This window comes from Clinocottus analis, unplaced genomic scaffold (assembly GCF_023055335.1).
Source record: "Clinocottus analis isolate CAN_PGR_092001 unplaced genomic scaffold, fCliAna1.0.p SCAF_12, whole genome shotgun sequence".
Lineage (NCBI taxonomy): Eukaryota > Metazoa > Chordata > Actinopteri > Perciformes > Cottidae > Clinocottus > Clinocottus analis.
The window spans coordinates 884110-907526 of record NW_027175843.1 but is presented as its reverse complement, the minus strand read 5'-3'; the positions used below and the strand labels follow the sequence as shown (position 1 = coordinate 907526).

General features: G+C 45.8%; 1 protein-coding gene across 6 annotated transcripts in view; it reads left to right on the top strand.

The window, feature by feature from the left end:
* Positions 1-3277: 3277 nt before the first annotated feature.
* The window catches only part of LOC137782673 (phospholipid-transporting ATPase IH-like), a 29682-nt gene continuing 9542 nt past the window's right edge, over positions 3278-23417 (top strand). For 5 of the 6 annotated variants that reach the window (XR_011077302.1, XR_011077301.1, XM_068572181.1 and 2 more), the window contains exons 1-21: positions 3278-3743; positions 11013-11135; positions 11383-11472; positions 12332-12412; positions 13028-13135; positions 15685-15813; positions 17374-17477; positions 17576-17626; positions 17781-17845; positions 17937-18018; positions 18102-18252; positions 18338-18535; positions 18625-18798; positions 19420-19586; positions 20224-20295; positions 21139-21212; positions 21304-21407; positions 21509-21690; positions 22116-22349; positions 22768-22945; positions 23034-23136. Coding sequence is in view for 4 of the 6 variants with exons in the window: in XM_068572181.1 (XP_068428282.1) it covers positions 3705-3743; positions 11013-11135; positions 11383-11472; positions 12332-12412; positions 13028-13135; positions 15685-15813; positions 17374-17477; positions 17576-17626; positions 17781-17845; positions 17937-18018; positions 18102-18252; positions 18338-18535; positions 18625-18798; positions 19420-19586; positions 20224-20295; positions 21139-21212; positions 21304-21407; positions 21509-21690; positions 22116-22349; positions 22768-22945; positions 23034-23136 (2509 nt within the window). In the remaining 2 variants the exon portion in view is untranslated. Of the gene's footprint in view, positions 3744-11012; positions 11136-11382; positions 11473-12331; positions 12413-13027; positions 13136-15684; positions 15814-17373; positions 17478-17575; positions 17627-17780; positions 17846-17936; positions 18019-18101; positions 18253-18337; positions 18536-18624; positions 18799-19419; positions 19587-20223; positions 20296-21138; positions 21213-21303; positions 21408-21508; positions 21691-22115; positions 22350-22767; positions 22946-23033; positions 23137-23417 lie in introns of those variants that run through there. The other variant, XM_068572183.1, reaches the window with a different exon arrangement.

Below are 23417 nucleotides of genomic sequence, written 5' to 3'. Positions count from 1 at the left end.
TAATACACATTTGCATTGACTTATAAAGTGCATGATGCATGTTAATGACATTCAGATCTTCAGATCTCATTCAGACCCTTATCATCCCAACATGAATATAACAAAACTAAAAATAAATAACAGTGGTAATGATATTAGTTGTAACATCTCCTTTTAGACTTGGTTATATACAATATTGTTACCAATATCACAAATAGGAGATATCTGATGTCCATGCATCCTGTTACAAGCTGTAGAGATGAAGCTGTGTTTAAAATCTACTGTCGTCTTCATCCCTCTTCCTCTGGATCCCCGGCCTGGCCTTGCAGTAATATCTGCTTATCCAAACTGCCGTTACTCTTTATTCTCCTACAGGAGTTAATTCAGATCTACAGCATAATAGGATCCATTGTTTGTGCTGACAAAAGTACAGCGTCAGCTGCAACAAGAGCTGGAACGAGTAGATGTGGAAAGAATTATACTAAAACTCAGCACTGGAAAAAACATTCAAAGTTTCAATAACCAACATGTCAGCGTGTCGACGTCGGCTGATTGAACTGTTATTGTCTCAAATTTAAGCAATTCTTTAGTTTTATATATTTATTTCTTTAAAAAAAGGCTATGTATATCAACCCTGTGACAGTATAGACGGCCTTTTGTAAAATAGTGTTGACCCTTATCCGCCCCGACCTATTTACAGGGTATTTGTGCCAAAGTTCTCAATACAATCAGTGTACAAAATAAACTATAAATGGAGCTTTCATTGTGAGCCCCACATCCTAGAATACCACCATGTTGGAATAGTATGACCTGAATGTCACATTCAGCTGTTTGATTAAAAAGAACATGCTGATAGTTATCTTTTAAATGAACTTGCAGTTAATCAGATCAGTTAACTCTTTACGGCACCAATCACGAGCACTAAAACCTGACGCGTCACATTTGAAAGATTATAATAGCACGAAAACATGCCTCATTTAGTCCTGCTCCACCTCCACCTGCAGTAGATTTACACATCTATTTGTAAAGTCATTTGACATGTCGTGAATGCTACCATAACGCTCATCACTCTGTCTTATTAATGGGAAAGAAATGTCCCAGATATGCTGATGGAAGATTCTTCCCACGCAGGACTGATGGCAAAGTAACCCACTGCCCCATATGCAGCTCTCCCTCGCCCACACACAACACAGAAGGAAGGAGCAGTGACCCAGTTCCTCCACTCACATGGAACGGTAATCGTCAGCCAGCTATGTGATAATCACAGCAACAGCAGTGGAAACACCGGCTCATGCTCCAAACCGAACATTTCAGCCCCGTTCATTTGCAAAAGAAGGGCCGCTGCTCTCGGAGGACGAGCGATGAGTCAAATCATTTGCTGACCTGTACATGAACGTGCACATAAATAATGTGAGAAACAGATACACACTCGATGGTTCATTTGCAGGGTGGAAAAGTCATTTGCTGCCAGCCAAAAACTCAGCTTTTCCTGGTGTTCTTATTTCTGCTGAGGTGGCACTACACGAGCTATCTTAAACTTGTGATTACATGGCGCTTTCTGTAGTGGTGACGAATGGATAAAAGGAGAATAAGAGGCACTCCCGATATGGAAACAGTGGTGAACATTTGGGGAGAAAAGAGGGTTTTTGTTTTGAACTTAAGGGCCTTCTTGGATGCCTGTGTACTAGATAAACAGGGCCCTTCATAGAGCCCTTGTAATGCAGCGCCCTTTAAGGTCCTAAAACATGAGAAAACACAGACTGCACGCAGACCACATGCTCGAAGATGTTTGCATGCTGAAGCTGGACCCCACGCAGCTGGTGCCTTTTTTTTAATTTTGTCCATCTTCCGCTGCACGACAATGACATAACATGCACATAAGTGTCACAGCCCATAAACGAAGCGCATGCTGTAATCTGTCCGCTGAGGCAGAATCATCATTACACACTAAGTGCCCCGAGGTCTGGAGGGCGGTAAACACAGCAGCAAGCGTTAGTAGGTCAGAGCTAAAAGAGCCGCATCCCATATTTATTATTAATAGCGTCTGCGCTAATTGAAAGTCATAACTCCGCAAATGAAGCGTCTGGGGCAGACAACACGCCTCGCCACCCGGCTGCCACGGCATCCACACGGAGACGCTGCTCAGAGGAGTTTCTCTCTGTGCTCCACGCATGCAGTTTGGGTTTAGGACAGACTTTGTGAATCACTTTGTGTCACAACAATGTGTTGCTGTTTAAAGGTTTAAAGGAAAGAGAGAGCAAAGAACATTAATATACAAGATTAAAAAAACCTCGCCGAGCATGTCGTGTAGGACTTTTACTATCCTAATTAAATATTAAAATGACTTTTCTTTTGTGCATTGGAGAGAGCGTGTGTGTGTGTGCGCGTGTGTGTGTGTGTGTGTGTGTGTGTGTGTAGTCAGAGTATGTTGTGGAAGAAAGTGTCTGGTATTTAGAGCATGGGGAAATGTCTCCTAAATATACCCAGAGGTCATTCTGTTGCACGTGTTAAGCTGTAGGGAAACATCAGCTGTGTCACATAGTGAGACCATAACATAAGAAAACACAACTTAGCACACTAACTCAGTGCATTCATCAAGTAGTGTACTGAAGTATGCTGTGGTACTGGTACCTTACTGAAGTATTTAACTTAGTTCATAAGCCGACTCCACTACGTTTAAGAAGGAAATAATGTTGTGAGTTGTTACTTCTCAGATTAAGAGTATAAAAACTTATAATCAGTATAAATATGTTGCATCGTTAATCAGTGAATTATACAGCAGCAGTTTACTGTATACAACATACGACACTTTAATTTAATTCATCACCTGGTGCAATACTTTTATACACATTTTTACTTATTTTATTTTTCATCTGTATATTTAATATTCTTCCTACTGTTTAATTTAGTTGTATTACTGTTCTATTGTTTATTTATGTTCTCTTTATTTACTGTAATTAATTATTAATTAGTCCTGTAATTTAAATAAAGGATTATCTTATTTTATCTTATCTTATTTATAGCGTGTTTCACTTGTCATAGAGTATTTTACTCTCTTTGTCTGAATACCATGTAAGTATTACAAATGAATACAAGTTCTTCAAATCGCCCACAGCAACAGTGAGTTTGTGTAGTTGTGGTTGTTGTAGTGTGGTTACATGTGGAGGGTAATAGTTGTTTTTTTTTACAGTGCAGTGTTCAGCAGCGGGGCTACTCCAAGAGAGGTGAGGGGCAAAAAGAAAAGGAACCCCAGCGCGCATGCGCAGCGCAGTCATCTGACGGAGTGGGGAGAGCTGTGGACGCTTCGCGGTGCCGCTACATCACGGGCCACCGCTGCAGCACGGAGCGGGACGCGGACGAGCCTCCATGAAGGACCGAGTCCTGCCGGAGTAACGCGGCTTCAACGAGCGGGGACCAGCCTCACTGCTGGCGGCTTGCGCGCGGGCACGTCGCTCCTGAGATGTAGCCAGCAGCGCGCGCGGGCTGGTTGTGATCGCTCGGTCTCCTGCATGGCTCTTCTCAGGGATGCCATGAAAACCAGAACAGCCGACTGAGAGCCCGCTGCTCCCTCGCTATCACGGACACGGTGGCGGCGGCGGCGGCGGCGGCGGTGAGCGATGGGTCCCGGCGGAAGGATCCACGTTAGGTAGCGAGCCCGAAGAGATCCGAGGAGCCGCTGAACGTCTCTGTCACGGGTCGGTGTCGCGGCCGGTGGTGTCTCCAGGATGGATTTCACTCTGCTCCGGAACATCATCAGCAGATACGTAAGGGCCCCGCGTCCGTCACAACTGTAGCGCCGCGTCCCGATTGCAATGTGCACATTTGTAGCTGTGAGTCCACCGTGCAGTGTGTGTGTGTGTGTGTCGGAAATGAACTTGCACACACACACACACACACACACACACACACACACACACACACACACACACACACACACACACCAGCAGCTGCTGCTGCCTGCGGACGGGTGAGCGTGGACCCGCAGGATGAGGATGAGGATGAGGATGATGATGATGAACACTTTGCTCATCTCCAATGATAAACATTTCAGTGCTTTGGCAGGCCATTGGCTGCCGGCTTTACAATGGCTTTTTTTCTTCTTCTGTGTGGCTGAATGGGGATTGTGCCAGTAACTACAGATGCCGTGACGGCCGGTGAATGTGCAGAATAGGAATTAACCTGGCTGGCTCAGTTAAATTGCTCTAGTGAGCGACAATATGCATGCACACTATCAACTATGTCATTGCTCGCCGTCGCTGTTGGTCTGCAGAGGAGATAAATCCCACTCGGGCCTCGCTGGGACTCTGCAGCACTGAATCTAACACACTTGTATCCTCCCCTCCAGCCCGGTGCAGCGATGAGTTCATGTTGAACTGAAGACACTTCAAAGTTAACACTCTGAGGAGAAGACACTTTGAGGAAGAGTCCATCAAGGCCTCGTCATCATTTGCAGTATCAGTGATTCATCTGTTAGCGGGACGCACAGTGACGATGACACGAGGGCGAGCCGCTGTGATGTGTAACCACATTACTGCTCGGTCTGGTGGGAGCAGGCCGGTGTCATCAGCAGGCCGAGCTCATCGGCCGGGGCAGGAAGCAGCTGGTTGGTTGGCGGCTGAGTTAGTTAGAGAGTAAAGCGTCTGTTGGGAAGCAACTCTGACAGGTCTGGTGCTCAGACTGGGCGTCGTCACATTTAATATATATATATATATATATATATATATATATATATATATATATATATATATAGTCTGCGACCCTTTCACCTGACCTTACAACCGGCTCAGGTGCAGTGAGGATAACTATACGGATGAGCGTGTGTGTGCAGGTGCATCCATGCTTTTGTGTGCTTATTTATGTCAGGCTAGTACTGGTGAGTGAATGTGTGTGTGTGTGTGTGTGTGTGTGTGTGGTGACAGTGTGTACAGGGAGCCTGATGGATGCTCCAGCAGGGCCGTCAGGGGAAATCAGATCCACGGGTGAGGCGGAGGTGAGGGGGAGGTGGGAGGGATGGGGGTCAATGCATGAACACGCCCCTCATCGCTCGCGCTGCTTTTTCTTTTTTCGCATCCCCACTCTGCCACATTATGAAGTGGACGAGGGATTCATCATTAATTCAATTATTGAATCAGAATCAGAGGGTTGGTTGACGTGTGTCTGGTCCTCCTATTACTCACGTTTCACCCTCTATTAACCCCGCCATCTTCTGAACAGCTGCTCCCGTAATGAGGCGACATAGAAGAGCAAACATTACATCATGCAAGGTGATTAACATGTAATAAGGAAGGCAGCTGAGCCGGTCCTCTGGACAGAGCAGGAAAGTCCCGTCAAGGTCACCGTCCAAACGCAGCCGGCCGCTCCGACGTTCACGATTTTAATAGTCTCAAAAAAAAACAAAAAAAGCTGAATTAGTAAAGTTTCAGCGCTGACAGGATGCTCTTTACTTCCACCGTCTCAGCCCGTGTTCACACCCTGCTACTGACACATGAGCTGTCCTCGGTGTGTTTTCAGTTGTGTTGCTTGTTTTTTGGATCTGGTGCATTGACAACATTGTCATTCACCTTTAAAATACAACATGTTACACTTTGTTGTGGACCGAGTGATGAAGTTCTGGACTTCCTTCGTCGTCTGTGATGTTTAAACAGTCCAGCGGCTGTTGTGAGGACGGAGACGGGCATTTGATGTTTGACCCTGAAAAGTGGGAACAAAAAAACATCCGAAATGTTTTCATATGAACGAGCAAAACATTACGAAGGAAGCAGAAGTTCGAGCACATCATAGATCAGGATGCTGAGATAACCTTCTGTTCAAGAGCTGTGTTTATTACCTGAGACGACTCCATGACGCGTCTGTTCCTCACGCTTCACCTTCACGTCTCTGAAGGTGGAAACTCTCCTGAAACACATCCATCCAGCACATGATGAGAAGGACATGCCATCTTCTGAAGGCAAAGCTTTCTCTGCTGCTCATAAACCGACTTTCTGGCTCAAGAAAAACTGCCGGTGAATTAAACCTGTGTAGTTTTATTAAATAGATTTTGTGGAGAGAACAAAAGGTGTCATGGTGTTTGGCAGTGCGGGGAGTTTAAATGGGAAAATGAGTTGCGTAATAACCTAAACCTGTGAAACTTCTTTCCCCCTGTTGGCATAAAAGAACAACTAACCTTCATGCAATACGCTGTACAGTGTAAAATGAGTGTGTGTGTGTGTGTGTGTGTGCATTGGTGAGTCAGTGCATGTACTTGTCCACTGCCTCCTCTTGGGAGCCTTTTGGTCGTCTGGTAATAATAATAGCGATGGCGTGATGCCTCAGAGTGGCGCAAAGAGTGATAAGCGCATGAGGTCATGCTCTGCATGAGAGGGATGCCGGTGGTCGTGTTAAAGATACATGACACCTCATAGGGGCGGAAACATCCTCTCATTTTTTATAACATCCACCTTTTCCTTTTCTGAAAAGCTTCTCTTGTGACACCAGTTAGATTCATATCTGCCCCGGCTTCTTCCCGCCCTCAGTTTACTCCCCCCCCCCCTCCTTTACATCTTATCTAAACACATGACTGTTCGACCTCTCACGACCTCAGCGGATGAAAGAGAGAAAGGCCAGCCGTGTCTCACTCTGATCAAACGGTGCCAGCCGGGTCGCGGCGCGCCGAAAGGCTCTCCGACGGGGTTTCTAGCAACTTTACAGCTCTTTGAGTCGCCTGGCCGGCGTTGAAAGGCGCAACACAACCTGCTAGATTACTGTGTGCCACATTAGCTGCTGCAAACGGTTAAGGGCAGTCTATTCCTGGCCGCCCCCCCCTCAGAGAGGGGGCCCTGGCGGAGAGACAGAGGCTGGAGGTGACAAAAACACACAGGATTTGTTTTTGAGCCTGCTGGCGCATGTGTGTGTGTGTTTGTGTGTGTGTGTGTGTGTCAACAACAGCCATGCATCGGACTGCCGGCTCATGGGAATCGTCTCGTGTCCTGCAGCGGGCCGGGACACAGAGCTTTCATTATGACACCGGGTTTGAAAGCAGATGAAATGAGAATAAAAAACGTGTTTTCCTGTTTATAATTCATGTTCCAGTGGCGGGAGAGAGAAGGAGAGAATGGAGTGGGAGGGGAGAGGAGAAGTAGCACAGCTGGATTAAAGACTTATGTAACAGTTGGATCACAGCGAGTCAAGTGGGAGAGGAAGCCGGAGCAACAACAGAATACAAATGTTGTCATTTCACAGTAATCTGCTCATATTTACCCTTTAATCCCGCTGCAGGTATGAATGAGTTATTTACGTCATCGTTGGCGGTGAGACAGTGAATGCAGGCAAGAAGGATGCCATGTTTTTAAATCACATGTTCCAACCAAAATACTGGCACATTGTTGTTGTGTATCACTTTCTCCCAAATATTATTGCCTCATGAATAATTATAATAGCTTCCTCTCCACGTCTTCTCTCCTTAGGTCATTAGTTTTGTCCTCGCTGCCGCTTTTGATCTTCACTCTTTCATCCTGTTTGGCTCCAAAAAAAAGGTTGTCCACAGAGAAAACACACACACACACACACACACACACACACACACACACACACACACACACACACACAGACCTACTTGAACCTAATAAAAGCACCACAAAGATCTCTACATATATTGTCTTGAAAATAAATATTGATTTTTTTCATAAAGCCATAAAACCTCTTGTCAAATTCAATCCCACAGATTTAGATTAATGAGAAAATCCCACACATTTGAACATTTCATTATATACATTACTTAATTACCTCATGCAGCTTTTTGCATGATGAAGCTGCAAAAACAAATATGAGCATAATATTTAGTTGGATATCCGTGTTATTTAAAAAAAATATTATTTCAATTTTTGTTCAGTTCCAGACCTTATCAAACAGCAGGATATGAAGTCTGAGGTCAGATAATTCGACAATAATCTGTATTTGACCCTCTAATCTGACGTGTTTCGTGTCGGTGAGCAGACACGAGTATCGTGTCGTCGTGACGTGTCTGTTTCTCCATCCTCTGTCCAGTTAACTCAAGTCCTTCATTACGGAGGAGCTCCCTCACAGACGTTTGATCCGTGGTTAATGAGCGGCGCCGGCTCAACGCGCTGCGGGCCGGACGGCGGCGGAGGGACGCGACCCCACCATTTAATCAGGACGGTTAATGGCGTATACATTTTATTACACCTCTGCGGCAGAAAGAAGCTGTGGAGAGATCACGGGTTAGCTTTCCCTCAGTGAAGACATGAACACCACCGGTCCTGTAAAGCGCTGTGGGCCGAGAGGCAGAGCTGGACTTTTAATCCCTCATGTTGAATCCAGAGAACTTATCTGAACAAGAGGCCACACAACAGGAGAAGGTCCAGTAGTGGATGTAAGAGCCTCTCATGTCAGTAAAGACAAAGACCAGTGGACCGGAGGTATCAGGGATCAGAGAGGATTAATGGTTGGATAACGACAACCCACAATGCAAAGCTCTCTGCGTCTTCCTCCGTCAGGCCGCCGCCGTCACGCTGTCCGAGAGGCGGAGGGAAGAAAAGGATGTAAACGTTGTGACAGATGAAGTGGAACACAGCGGATGTGTTGTACCATAATCAGGATATTAACAAGCATCATCACTGCTCCATTATTCTTCATGTTATGTTTATTTGCACACTTTCCCTTCGAGATGAATTCAGTTTGATCTTATCTTCGCTGCTCGGTTCAGATTTTTATCATTTCTGAATGAATGGTTTTAGTTTGGGACTGTTGGTTGGACGTAAGACGTCACGTTGGACTTTAGTAAGTTATGACGGACAGTTTCTGTTCCATTGTTCAGACACAGTTATTGATCTATGAATTGGATGGATGGATGGATGGATGGATGGATGAGCCTTCTTTATTGAGCTACAAACAAAAACATATCCACAAAATGCAAAACATCATACACGTCTGGCAAAAGCGAACACATCAACCACGTCAACGTTGCCACAAACTTTATTTTTGCGTCACTTTTTTACACAAAATCTATACATTTAGCATTCAAGCTGATTTCTAATGGATTATATTCACGATGTTTACATGAAGAACAGATTACTTACTGACAAACCATCAAGATCTGTTCAATGCATCAATGAACGAGTGAAGCCGGATGAGTAATAATACGAGGAAAGAGTTTTTGATCTGTGTCAGAGGAACCGAGCTGAGTTGTTTCCTACAGAGTTTAGTTTTGGGACCAGTGAAGGTGACTCTGCACGACAGATTGTGTGTCTCTACACTAAAATGACTCGTGCTCCATCATCTGGTCAACACCTCAGCCTTCTTTCAGTCTTCTTTCCCATCGATCTTCCTCCTTGTTGCCTTCGTCACGGCTCCTTCCCCCCATGTTTTGGAGAGGCCTCCAGTCGGCTGACTCTGTCGCCTCCGCGTCTATTTTTATCCCTCAGCCGAGCACCTGTTGATCACTGCGGATGATTTGAGATCTGCGACTCCCCCGTTACGTTATGATTGTGTGATCGCAGGTTTCCCTCGTGGGATTTGTGTGTCCAGACTTAAATCTGGAAGTTCGTGGTCGTATTCCAGTTTTGTATTTGAAGCTACAAAGTTGCAGAGGAGACGCTGAACAATAAAAGACGATGTCATTGGCCGGGTGAGCCTCGGCTCTGCCAAAATGAGGACATTTTAAGCAGTGAAGCGCTGCTTCCGCTGAAGTGCTCGTTCCAGAACGTTTTGCTAATGGTCAACACTTCTGCTGTGAGCTGTCGGGCGGGCTGCGCTCCGACCGCCGGCTCGGGCCAAAGCATTAGGAGCCATGTAGCAGGCCAGATGGAAACAAGCAGCCGAATGCCCAGCTTTGTTTCTTTTAGCGCTCGCTTCCTCGTGTTTGATGAAGGACACCTTGGAAAACATTTGTGCTCCCACAATGCACCAGTCGGGCCCCTGGGAGCTACTCACAGGGAACATAGATGAGAGATAAGCTGAGTTTATCTCTTAAAATGTGCTTTAATTGTTTTGTTTTTCAGCATCCGGCTCTGATAGTATAGTTGTGGTTCTGGGAGCACGAAGCCGACGCTGCAGGAAGGAATGCAAAGATAGGAGATGAAACCACACGCGTGTGCAGGTTCCACTGCCCTTCATTAATGTTAATGTTATTTGGTTGTTTAGGACCTCGTTTATGAGTAAAGTAATCAGTGGAGGATGTTTTTCCATTTCCATTATGACATTATCAAAGTGCTTTTATCATTTTTAGCAGCAAATCCTTCTAATTAAAAAGCTTAAAATAGTAAATATAACCTTTATTTTGTCCGATAAAGGACTTGATGATTCATTTTCTAATCAATTAATTGTAAATTATTTCAGCGTTGGTGCTGAAACAAAAGACTAAATTATATATTCAGTCAAATCTGTCTCCAGACCTTCTTTTCCCTGTTTAGTCGTCGTAGGAACCCAAAATTAATTTCAATGCTTGTGTTTATTGTTTATATTTGTTCAGCAAAGTCTTGGGAAAAAAATGTATATCTGCAAAGAAATCACTTTTAAAAGATATTTTGATCTTAACTATGAACATCCAGCATGATATGAGCCAGATTCCCCAAAAAGCCTCCTGGAGCGTCAATAAGACACCTTTATGGAAAGATTAGGACCTAAAGAATCAGAATCTGCAACAAAAATCACAATAAAACAAAGTCTTAGTCTGTTAGGAAGGAGTTTCAGTCAAGAAACTGTGTCGTTCGGTTCAAAAATGGAAAAATGACGTATTTTATGCCAAAAGATTGTCTGAATGGGGCATGCTGGGACTTAAAATGGGCGGTTTCTGAAGGTTAAAAGAAGATAAAGAATTGAACTCCTTTTTGGCGCCTGCAGCGCGGCCGTGAAGCCGTTTGCTTGCACGCTGTGTGTGAGGGCAGTGGAGGTGTTGTGAGTGTAATCTTGATGGGAGTGGAAGTGTTGGTTACAGTGTCGTAAGTGAGCACTGAACACTGAGATTCAACCGCATGCTTTCCCTCCTCTCTCCTGTAATGCTATTTATAACCATACGTATATCTCTCTCTCTCCGTCAGTGTGTGGGGGAGGAGATCTGGGTGGACAGCCGGACGGTGTACATCGGTCATAAAGAACCTCCTCCGGGAGCCGAGGCCTACATCCCTCAGCGTTACCCCGACAACCGCATCGTCTCCTCCAAGGTGAGCGCGAGCCGGCGCCTCAGCATCCTCGTCTCCCTCGTGCTTTAGTTTCGTCCGGAGACAAGCGTGGGATCTCTCTTCTGTGGCCGTGCCTTTTCCTTCTTAAAGGATGACACGTTTGTCTTTGCGTGTGTTCGTTGTGCGTCAGCGTCTCTCGCCCCAGAGGATTCTGGGTGATGACGTGCAGCCGCCTCTCCCTCTCAGTGTTCATGTGCGATAGTAACGCTGCTGTCGCTTCGTCCCACAGTACACCTCCTGGAACTTCATCCCCAAGAATCTGTTCGAGCAGTTCAGAAGAATCGCTAACTTCTACTTCTTGCTCATATTTCTGGTCCAGGTGAGATTTATTTTATGAAAAACCATAAACAGTGGTCATTTTTACACCGTGAAGTTGAAGGAAATTGGACTATATGTTATTGAAAACAAACAAAAATGAAAACATACAAATAAAATGCAGATATACGATGTTCAGGGCATTGTTCTTATAGTTTCTGATCTAATTAAAATGTGTAAAACCTTGAGGAAAACACTGGAAATGATCAGTTATGATGTACATTTTTATATTTCCAGATCCTCATATGCTTAAACTAGCTCACTCTGGTAAAAGGTGATCTTTAAGGCCAATCACCTGAGTGCTGATGGCAGTTCAAACACTCATTGTTTCCTGATTTCAAGATAAATGCAGTTACCTGAAGATTACCATTAAATCCTCACCAGCATTTTTCTTGAGCTACTAAATTACAACAAATGTTGAAGAAACATTCAAGGACAAATTCGTCCTCGAGGAGGACGATGCAGCTCGCTCTTCACCTGAAGTTTCCCTCGTAGACCAGAATGCAACAGGGCCACAGCTGAGCTCTGTGTGTTTTATCAGCAGCGTGTGAAATACTGCACCGTCTTAACGGGGCTAACGGCATGAAAGCAGAGTCTGTTCACCTCTCGGTCCTGCTTTGTTAGTACTTTCAGCAGATGCATAGGTACTTTGCACATGTAAACTATCCCAGAATGCATTGCAGATGGAGGAAACAAACAGTATTTGATTGATTCCTTGATACAGAAGCTTTTTCCCTGCTGCACTTCCTTACTCAGCGTTACTTGGCGTCGTTTCTGTCGTCCCTCTTGTATCTCCCTCCCCCTCCCGCTCTTCCTCCCTCTCTTCCTCCCGCTCTTCCTCCCTCTCTTCCTCTCCCTTGCAGCTGATCATCGACACCCCCACGAGCCCGGTCACCAGCGGCCTGCCCCTCTTCTTTGTCATCACTGTCACCGCAATAAAACAGGTAGGACACAAACAAAACAGGCACACATTCCCGGGAAATCATGCCAGCGACGATCCCCCCGCTCACACAACAACTCCCGGCCTGAAATACGCATGCACGCACACACAAACACACACACACACTCACTCACTCACTCTCCACCAATCGGCTGCTCTATTATCTGAATATACACATTCCTCTCCCAGCGAAAGGACATGCCATTGACTATGTCTGGTGATGTGAGAAATATGATAATGAATGGCCTCCTCTGTTAATCGCTGAAGATCCAGAGCCCCTGGGAGACGCAGCCTCTCTACCGCCGCGTCCCGGTGCCGAGGGATGATAGATGGATGGAGCTGATAGATAGAGAGAGCTGTTCTGCAGAAGCTAGCCCTAGCTTTGCTGCGACATAAATCTAAAAGTTGACGTTTTTTGGCTGGAAATCCAGCCAACCGGCCACTGAGCCCCGGGGAGCACGATGCTAATTAATTACTGAGTATGACTTTCACCTCTCTGATCGCATACTACGCTGCGGCCTCCATTCCTTCTGCACAATAATCTATAATCTCTGTTTACCCCGCTGCCAACAAACACATTGTCTTTCTCTCTCCTAACCCCCCCCCCTCTCTCTCTCAGGGCTATGAGGACTGGCTCAGACACAAGGCTGACTGTTCCATAAACGAGTGTCCGGTGGATGTGGTGCAGCAGGGGAAGGTGGTGAGAACACAGAGTCACAAGCTGCGGGTAAGAATGGCCTCATTAGAGCAGCGCAGCACCTGAGGCCACCGAGCAGCGCCGCGGCTCGCTGCTGCATCTTTTTCTGTCGCCGTCTCTCTCGCTCCCCTCTTCCCTTCCTCTCAAACTTTGTTCGCTTCCTCTCTTTTCTTTCCCACCAATTAATTGCCCTGAAACTGTAGCATTGGGACAGGAAGTGGCGCCAGAGCCTCGTAGGAAGTGAGCAGGACTGATGTGTTTCATCATCCAGTGATGTGCTCTCATGTCAGTGTTTTCATTCTCGTGAATGTCTCATTTATTTATATGTTATTGCCTATTTATAGTAGTTTGTATTGTTGCTGATGGTGTTGAATTCAAATGGAGAACCATGCAGAACACGTTTCATTCTTAACGCAGACGTTTGCTCTTGACTTCAGTACAAACATGAAGAGGAACATGTTTAGTTCCTCTTCATCAGGCGTCACAATGACTCCTCTTGGCTCGTGTTTTGTCTGTTGAGCAGCACACAGGTCTGCTCTTCGTCTGCTGCCTCTTTCACAAAGGAAATCTGGGAGCTGAATTATTAATAAGCTCGCGCAGCTCGCACATGTAAACACAGGTGTTGCCAAGTCAACCAGGATGAAAGTCTGACAGGAACGAGTGGCATTGTTATATATTCTCCTTATTGTCAACAAATCCCATGAAAAGCATGAATACATTAGTCCTGTTGTACCTCGTCTGTGTCCGTGCATCTTCAAGAATGTGTCACAAATATATACTTTATAAAGAAAAATGAAATAACCTCATATTAAACAGCTGCAGTCTTGACTCAAATAGCAGTGAAAAGCATCGAGTGGGGATTATTGTTCGTGTTTACAGCTGTGGGCTCATTTACATGTTGGAATATCTGATGTACCAAGCTTTCATTTATTGTTTTGGGGGTATTTTTATTTGTTAATGTCGACCAGCTTCCTGTGATTCTTTGACGGGTTTAAGTGAGAAAAGTATCTTAAATTGCATTCTATATGGTGTGAAAGGGGTCTTTAAAACTTGATGTGGTGAACGCTGCAGAAACGGAGATGAATAAATCCAACAGTGTTACTTTTCCTGGACAGATTGCCGAGCTCAGCACAATACAGCAGAGTGGAGCCAATGTGAGGTCCATTAATATGGTTTCTGTTTTGTTCAGTGGTCCTTTTCCTGGTGAGGACGAAGGGGGGAAGATCGCTCCAGAACAAAAAGACATGAACCAGTTCACTGAGCCAGCGCATCACTCTGCAGATATCTGATGGAGGTGTCGGACTCCATCACGTCTCTGTAGACGTGTAGACTCTTTACATCAGGAAACAGACTCCTTACAACAGGAAACAGACTCTTTACATCAGGAAACAGACTCTTTACATAAGGAAACAGACTCTTTATACCAGGAAACAGACTCTTTACATCAGGAAACAGACTCCTTACAACAGAAAACAAACTCTTTACATCAGGAAACAGACTCCTTACAACAGGAAACAGACTCTTTACAACAGGAAACAGACTCTTTACAACAAGAAACAGACTCTTTACAACAGAAAACAGACTCTTTACATCAGGAAACAGACTCTTTACATCAGGAAACAGACTCTTTACATCAGGAAACAGACTCTTTACATCAGGAAACAGACTCTTTACAACAGGAAACAGACTCTTTACATCAGGAAACAGACTCTTTACAACAAGAAACAGACTCTTTACAACAGAAAACAGACTCTTTACATCAGGAAACAGACTCTTTACATCAGGAAACAGACTCTTTACATCAGGAAACAGACTCCTTACAACAGAAAACAAACTCTTTACATCAGGAAACAGACTCCTTTCAACAGGAAACAGACTCTTTACAACAGGAAACAGACTCTTTACAACAAGAAACAGACTCTTTACAACAGAAAACAGACTCTTTACATCAGGAAACAGACTCTTTACATCAGGAAACAGACTCTTTACATCAGGAAACAGACTCTTTACATCAGGAAACAGACTCTTTACAACAGGAAACAGACTCTTTACATCAGGAAACAGACTCTTTACATCAGGAAACAGACTCTTTACATCAGGAAACAGACTCTTTACAACAGGAAACAGACTCTTTACATCAGGAAACAGACTCTTTACATAAGGAAACAGACTCTTTACAACAGGAAACAGACTCTCGCTCCGTCTCTCTTTGTCTGTCTTCCGGCGCTTTCTGTCTTAAGGTTTCTCACCAGAGATCAAACGGAGAGGATTAGTGTGAGAATTGGGAGCAGGAATAATGATGAATATATTAATCATGCAAAATCAGAGAGCGTGTGTCATGTGTATGGTCACCGTGGAGATGGGATTTATCAGAGCTTAAGCTGCTCCGCGAAGCATAATCCGTTATGCAATTTCTCAATCCTTTGAAAAAAAAAACATATTAAACAGGAATGCTAAAGGATGAGCGGGCGCTTTAGCGCAGGTCTGCGTGTTTGTGTCTCAGCGTCCGTGTTTGCGTGACGCTCTCTTCACAAGGCTTCTGGTGTGTTATTGCGTTAACGTCCCGCTCCGTCCGGCAGGTGGGCGACATCGTCGTGGTGAGGGAGGACGAGACCTTCCCCTGTGACCTCATCCTGCTCTCCTCCAGCCGCCATGACGGGACCTGCTACGTCACCACTGCCAGCCTGGACGGGGAGTCCAGTCACAAGGTGCCAGGACTGTAGAGCAGGCGTTTGATTGGACGGCATATAATTCACCTTTAACCTTTTGGAAACCGTGCGCCAAAATTTGAACGAACGACACTGAAACTCCTTCGTAACACCCCCGGGCTTTGTTTTGTTGTGTATGTTGTTGCAGATTCAGATTATTTAGGTCCTAATCTTTAGAAAAATGTGTTTTATTAGTATGTGGGTTGTTGTTAAGGCCCTTAACCAAACAGTTTGAAAAACTCCGGCTCGTATCATGCTAGATGTTTATAGTTATGATCAAAATATCTTTTCAAAGTGATTATTTTGCAGATATACATTATTTTCCCAAGACAAACAAATACATACAGTAAACACAAGTATTGGAATTAATTTGGGGTTCATACGACGACTCAAACAGGGAAAAAGAGAACTAGAGGCGGGTTAAATTAACCGTCTTTGATCAGAAAACAGGGAAGATTCATAATTAATTTAACACTTTATAAAATGCCAAATAGTTCAAAAGGCCCCCAAAATGTGAGAATTTGGTGCTTTTTTAATTCTTGTTCATCAAACAAAACAAACCATTTGTTAACATCACATGAACTGCGACGCAATTTCCTTTTTTTTTCGGGCTTCAATCAATCTAGAAAATAATCTGTAGATGAATCGTTGATGAAAGTAACTCTGAACACACGAACAATGCAGAATGATGTAAGCACGGCGTTTCACTTCCCCTCTGATGCTCATCCATGTCACTCACATGACCTCACACATGGCTGAGCACACACACACACACACACACACACACACACACACGGTTGTGTTTTCATGACTTATTTATATTAACACACATTTATTTCCTGGAGACTTACCCTAATAATAACCACTACTGACCTCATCCTGACCCTAACCTCGCATTATTACAAGTCTTTACCCTAAAATATAACGATTTACACGATGGGTTTGTGACCTTTTGCCCCCAAAATCAGATAGATAGATAGACAGATATGTACTTTATAAATCCCCAAGGGGAAATTTGTTGTCATAGTAGCCCCCAACACCAAATGGAATAAACTAAACACACAAAATGAAATATATACATACAATAGAATACAATTAACTGCTTTGTGTATTAAGGAAATTCAATTAAATGTAAACAAAGTGTGCAAAATGTGCAAATATGTGTAAAATATCAATACACAACAGAATAGAATAACTGTGCAGTTTGTATTTAAGAACATTATTTAAGTTTAAATCAGGGCGAGTCCCCACAATGTGACTGTGTATGTCCCCACAAGACCGGTCAAACCCGCCCACACACACACACACAGCATATGGTGGAGTGCTCCACCCTCTCTCCGCTCCCAGGCCCCCGGGGCGACCCCCTGATGTGCTCGCCGTCCCAGCATGCTGTGCTGCTCTGCTGATCCGCTGCTCTGCAGCAGCTCGTCCAGTCACTCTGAACCTCTGAAAGCCGGACTGAAGCGTCACATGAACCCTGCGCTCTCATTAGTGCCCGCAGGTGACATTTCCCTCTGTTGTCTGCTTCTTCATCGCCCTTCCTCCACCTCCCTATCTCAGACCTATTATGCAGTACAAGACACCTTGGCCTTTAGAACGGAGCAGGAGGTGGACTCTCTACACGCCACTATTGAATGTGAACAACCACAGCCTGACCTCTACAAGTGAGTGCGACGCATCTGTGTACACACACATCACCACCCACAACCTCGGAGGAGGAGATCTTCCCCGTTGATTTCACTCTGCTGTGATTCTTTTGCAGATTTGTGGGACGCATCAATATTTACAAGGACAAAGAGGAGCCCGTGGCGAGGTGAGCGTAATTCCATCGGAGGCAGATTCTCTGTTTTTTAGTCCTCTGGTGTAGCGTTTACTGACGTGGCCGACTCTTTTTCTCAATTAATCAAATGTCTTTAATAGTTTTTCTGAAATAAAAAACAGCCAAGGCTTCTGTTTCATTCTTGCAGACCACTTGGGGCTGAGAATTTGCTCCTTAGAGGAGCCACACTGAAGAACACACAACATATTTATGGTAGTAATATGCAGATTCACTGTTTAATGAATGTTTGCGCTGAGGAAAGGCTGATGTGGCTTGATGACTCAGGGTTTTTCTCTCCCCTCAGCTGTTGCAGTCTACACTGGTATGGAGACTAAGATGGCGCTTAATTACCAGTCTAAATCTCAGAAGCGCTCGGCTGTAGAAAAGTATGCTTAACGTCCCGTCACATTTTGAATGTGGGATCGATTCCCGCTTCCTCTTCCTGATCTTGACCCTGGCCTCCCTGCAGGTCGATGAACGCCTTCCTGGTGGTGTATCTGTGCATCCTGATCAGTAAAGCGGTGATCAACACCGTTCTGAAGTACGCGTGGCAGTGGTCTCCGGACCGGGACGAGCCCTGGTACAACCACCGGACCGAGAACGAGCGCCAGCGCCACGTGGTCAGTTCTCCGACCTCTTTACGTCCCCAAAATCTCGTCTCCCTAAATCTTCACGCCCGGCGTCTTGTGGTCCTCCCTCCTCCAGGTGATCCGAGCGTTCACCGACTTCCTGGCCTTCATGGTGCTCTTCAACTACATCATCCCGGTGTCCATGTACGTGACGGTGGAGATGCAGAAGTTCCTGGGCTCTTATTTCATCACCTGGGATGAAGAAATGTTCGACGAAGAGCTCGGGGAGGGAGCGCTGGTCAACACCTCTGACCTGAATGAAGAGCTGGGACAGGTACACACACACACACACACACACACACACACACACCCACACACAGATGCATACAGTATCTGCATTACAGCATCTTCCTCCCCTCCCAGGTGGAGTACGTGTTTACTGATAAGACCGGCACGCTCACGGAGAACAACATGGAGTTTATCGAATGCTGCGTCGATGGGAACGTCTACGTCCCGCACGCCATCTGCAACGGCCAGATCCTCAGCGCCGCTTCCAGCATAGACATGATCGACTCCTCACCGGGAGGATACCGGAGAGTGAGTAGTACGCGGGCCTCTAAATCCAGCCTGAAAGGACGCGTCGTAAACTATTGAATCGAGAAGGAGACGAGAATGAAGGCGACTCTTGAGGTGTTTTAGTAGAAAACGATTAACTAACACGTCACGTCGTCGGGCGGGAGGACAAATGTTTGTTTTGCTGATCGACACAGCGGCGATGCAGCCGGCGTATCCAGTTCATGAACACTTTGACATTGTCTTTGTAACCCCTAAGTGTTTGCTGTGTCTTACATGGGGGGAGAAGAAGAAAAAAAAAAGTCCTCTGGTACACAGAAAAGTGATGAGCCTCGCGCTTCTGGCGGTGGCAACAGTAATTAGTTTAGATGTAATAGAAGAAAAATGTGTGCAGTCAGCATGAGCAGCAGAAGCCACCGCAGATGACGAGAGAGAGAGAGAGAGAGAGAGAGAGAGAGAGAGAGAGAGACGCTCCCTGCCAAAGCAGATTTTTATGAATATGCTGCGTTATTGCAACGTAGTTCAATCTCACTCTTTTTAATACCACCTGATAACCTGTAATGTTGCTTCTAAAGAAGTTCTGCACCTTTTGAAATGAAGGTAACGGTTGCGTTTGTGGAGCTGAACGTGCGTTTGTGCGCGCAGGAGCACGAGGATCTGTTCTTCCGGGCGCTGTGCCTGTGCCACACGGTGCAGGTGAAGGAGGAGGAGACGGTGGACGGCATCAAGAGGGGCATCCACCAGGGCAAGCCCACCTCCTTCTACATCTCCTCCTCGCCGGATGAGGTGGCTCTGGTGGAGGGAATGAAGAGGTGAACGCACTAAAACACAACGGGGCTTTGTTGGCGCTGTCAGTTTAGATTTCAAGCTTCAATTTGACGGCGTTTACATGAACAGTGTCGGATAACGGCTGCTATTTATATTCATAGCCCCCCAATGTAAGACGGCCAGGATAAGTTCAACTGGAAGGAGTTATTGTGTTTGATATTTGGCTGGAAATCATATTTCCAGGGAGTCACACACACACACACACACACATTAGCAAAAGCTGGATGTGTTGGTTGTTCTTCAGCAGGTGAGACAAACAACAGATAAAGTACACACTGACTGTTCACACACACCACTGCTACACAATAAAAGACTCCAACTGTTTCTGTATGTAACCGAATTTCCTGGATCGTGTTTCCGACACGGACCCCTGCGTGTTTTTTTTTCACCGCTGTGCTATTCCTGCTCTGCACGTGGCCGCACACGCATGTGAGACACATGTGAGACACGTTTCACACACGGCTTTCAGTGAAAGACGGTTCTCCACGTGTGTGAAAGCCTCTCACACACGTGGAGAACCGTCTGTGCTCAGGTTACGCTACCTGAAGAGCTCGAGTGGCTTCGTGGTGGATGTTGATCCTGAGACTTGTTTAAACAACGTCTGTGTGTCTGTGTGTGCAGGCTGGGTTACACCTATCTGAGACTGAAGGACAACTACATGGAGATCCTCAACAAAGACGATGAGATTGAAAGGTTGGTTGGTTTCACCACAGGAGATAAAACGCGAGTCGTTCAGTCGATGGCGTCGTGGTTATGCAGCTCCCTGGAGGGGACGGGCTCTCGGGTCGCGTTACCCGAGTTACAACACAGGAACCGCTCAATCGGATCAAAACGCTCCGGCTGATCTGGAAGAATGAGCGGCGGCGAGATTCCATTAGAGAGCGGTTTTGTGGGAAGTGTCGGATGTTTTGATCTGGAGGAAGTGCTCGCGTCGCCGCCGTCTCTCTCCAGGCATCTCTCTCTGCGGTGGCCCGTCAATAGGGAGCTATTTTAAGGAGGCGAGAGGAGAGGGGGGGGGGGGGGGGGGCATCCAGCAGATGTGAAGCTTTTTAGGGAATAGAAAGGCAAAAGGTTCAACTCTCACTTCACACTTGCTGCTTTGACCAAACGTTTACCTTTTGCACAAACTGTCAGACTCCCTCCCCGAAAGTGCACTTCATTCAAATCTCAAACCTCCGACTGATATTTTAGTTTTACTTCACTTGAGTTACAGTTTGCATATATTAACTAGAAACTAGAGACAGAGAGGAGGAGGGGGTCATTCAAGTAGATGTGTTGACATGGCGAGAGTGACAAAGTGACCTGCTTTTGAAATTATAGTAGAAAATGACACAAAAAAATAATTATAAAACATTATTAAACCTCATTGTAATGCAGATCAAGGTGTCTGTTGAAGTCCCCCTAAATCATTCTGGAATAACTGTTTTGCTTTTAAGTTTTTGATAATTTTCCTTCTTTTTCATCACAACCTTAAACCTCAATCAACATTTTCTCTTGTAAAAAAAGGATATCACTGAAAGTCTGTCTGTCCTTCAGATTCGAGCTGCTCCATGTGCTGAACTTTGACTCCGTCAGGAGGCGGATGAGCGTCATCGTCAAGTCGAGCTCAGGTAGGAGGACTCAGAGCGTCTTCATGCGGTTCATGAATCCATCACCAGACTCTTGAAATGTTCTTTGTTTGTGTTTTTTCTGGCGTCTCAGGAGATCGTCTGCTGTTCTGTAAAGGGGCAGACTCCTCCATTTTTCCTCGGGTCGTGTCCGGGAAGGTGGAGCAGGTGAAAGCCCGGGTGGAGCAGAACGCTATCGTAAGCCTGCAGGTTTTGGTGCACTATGTATGTATATCAGCCCAGTTTGGGGGATTAAATCTATTGAATAATCTACATATCCATCCCTCGCCGTGGCGCAGGAGGGGCTGCGGACTCTGTGCGTCGCCTATCGAAAGCTGTCGGAGTCCGAGTACCAGGAGGCGTGCCATCACCTGAACGAAGCCAAGCTGGCCCTGCAGGACAGGGAGCAGAGGCTGGCGCAGGCCTATGACATCATCGAGAGGGACTTTGTGCTGTTGGGAGCGACGGCGGTGGAGGACAGGTTGGTCGCCAAGGAGAGAGAGAGAGAGAGAGAGAGAGAGAGAGAGAGAGGGAAATATTTAAAAACACTGCAGCAGCAGCAGCAGCGGGAGGACAAAGGGGAAGATTAATGAGTCATGATGCCGTCGTCAAAGTATAGTAATGACTCATGAGGGTAAAAAAAGATCCAGTCCGGGTTCTGATCGGTGACTCACGACGTTTACTTCTGCACCTTTTTTATTTCCTTTGTTCCAATTTATCTTCTGCTCTGTTGGAAGAAGCGTTCGAGCTCATCAGCTGACGCTTTGACGTCCTCGTAGATAAACTGGAGACGGGCAGGACAGGGTTGGTCACGCGTTGGTAGTCGATTGATTGAAGTTTGGATGGATGCTTTAACCCACCTCCCTCTCCGGAGGCTGAAACAGTTATCGACTTATCGACGCTTAGGCTCCAGGAGAAAGCTGCAGACACCATCGAGTCCCTGCACAAGGCCGGGATGAAAGTCTGGGTCCTGACCGGCGACAAGATGGAGACGGCGGCGGCCACATGCTACGCTAGCAAGCTGTTCCGCCGCAGCACGCAGATCCTGGAGCTGACCAAGAAGCGCACGGAGGAGCAGAGTCTGCACGACGTCCTGTTCGAGCTCAACAGGACGGTCCTGAGACAGCGCTCGATCTCTGGGTACGAGATGACGCTCTGTTCTTTTAGGAAATAGTGAACACACGTTTAGAGTCCAAGAACAAGCTGCAGACGATCACACTTTTCATCACAACTTTGAATTAATGGTTCATCGATCGTCAGACTGTTTGCTGATATTATGACGGAATAATTGATTATTCAACTAGTAGTTTAATGTGTTTTTTATATTCATCTTGCTAATTGTATGTATACAAGTACGAAGAGCAAAGTAAACCGGCGTCAAATTCCATGTATGTGCATTTTTGCATGGTCATTAAAGCTGATTCTGGTTCCAGCTGCAGCGTGACAGTGTTTGCCTGACAGGATCCATGCGTCATATCATGATGATTAATATTTCCTGATCTACAATCGGCTAAAACCAAAGCTCCCTGCTGATGCATCTGTGGTATTTTTCCTCCAGGTTGTCGGTCGACTGCCTCGACTTCGGCCTGATCATCGACGGGGCCACGTTCTCCGCGGTGCTGAAGTCCAACCAAGATGGCGCCGGTTCCGGCAACTACAGGGAGATCTTCTTGGAGATCTGCCGCAACTGCAGCGCCGTGCTGTGCTGCCGCATGGCGCCGCTGCAGAAAGCTCAGGTCAGAGAGCGGCGCCTCGCTCCACAGACATGAAGACCAGGAGCGTCTCCTCGCTGAGCGACTGACACAACGTCTTCTGTCTCTGCAGATCGTGAAGCTCATTAAAGCGTCCAAGGAGCACCCCATCACCCTCGCCATCGGCGATGGAGCCAATGATGTCAGCATGATCCTGGAAGCACATGTGGGCATCGGTGAGTACATTTCAACGCCGTGACGATGGACGATGGAGATGTAGAGGTCACACACACACACACACACAGACACACAATGTCAACAATCATTTTTTAGAAAGAATCCATGTTAGATATGTCCTGAGAGAGTAAACGTTTATTATCAAAGTGTTTCAACAGAAATCCTCACTTGAATAAATTATTACAATTGGTAACTATATAAATAAATTATATATGCAATTTGATTCATAGAAAATGGCCACATAAACCTACAAAGTAATTTAATAATTGATTTATATTTG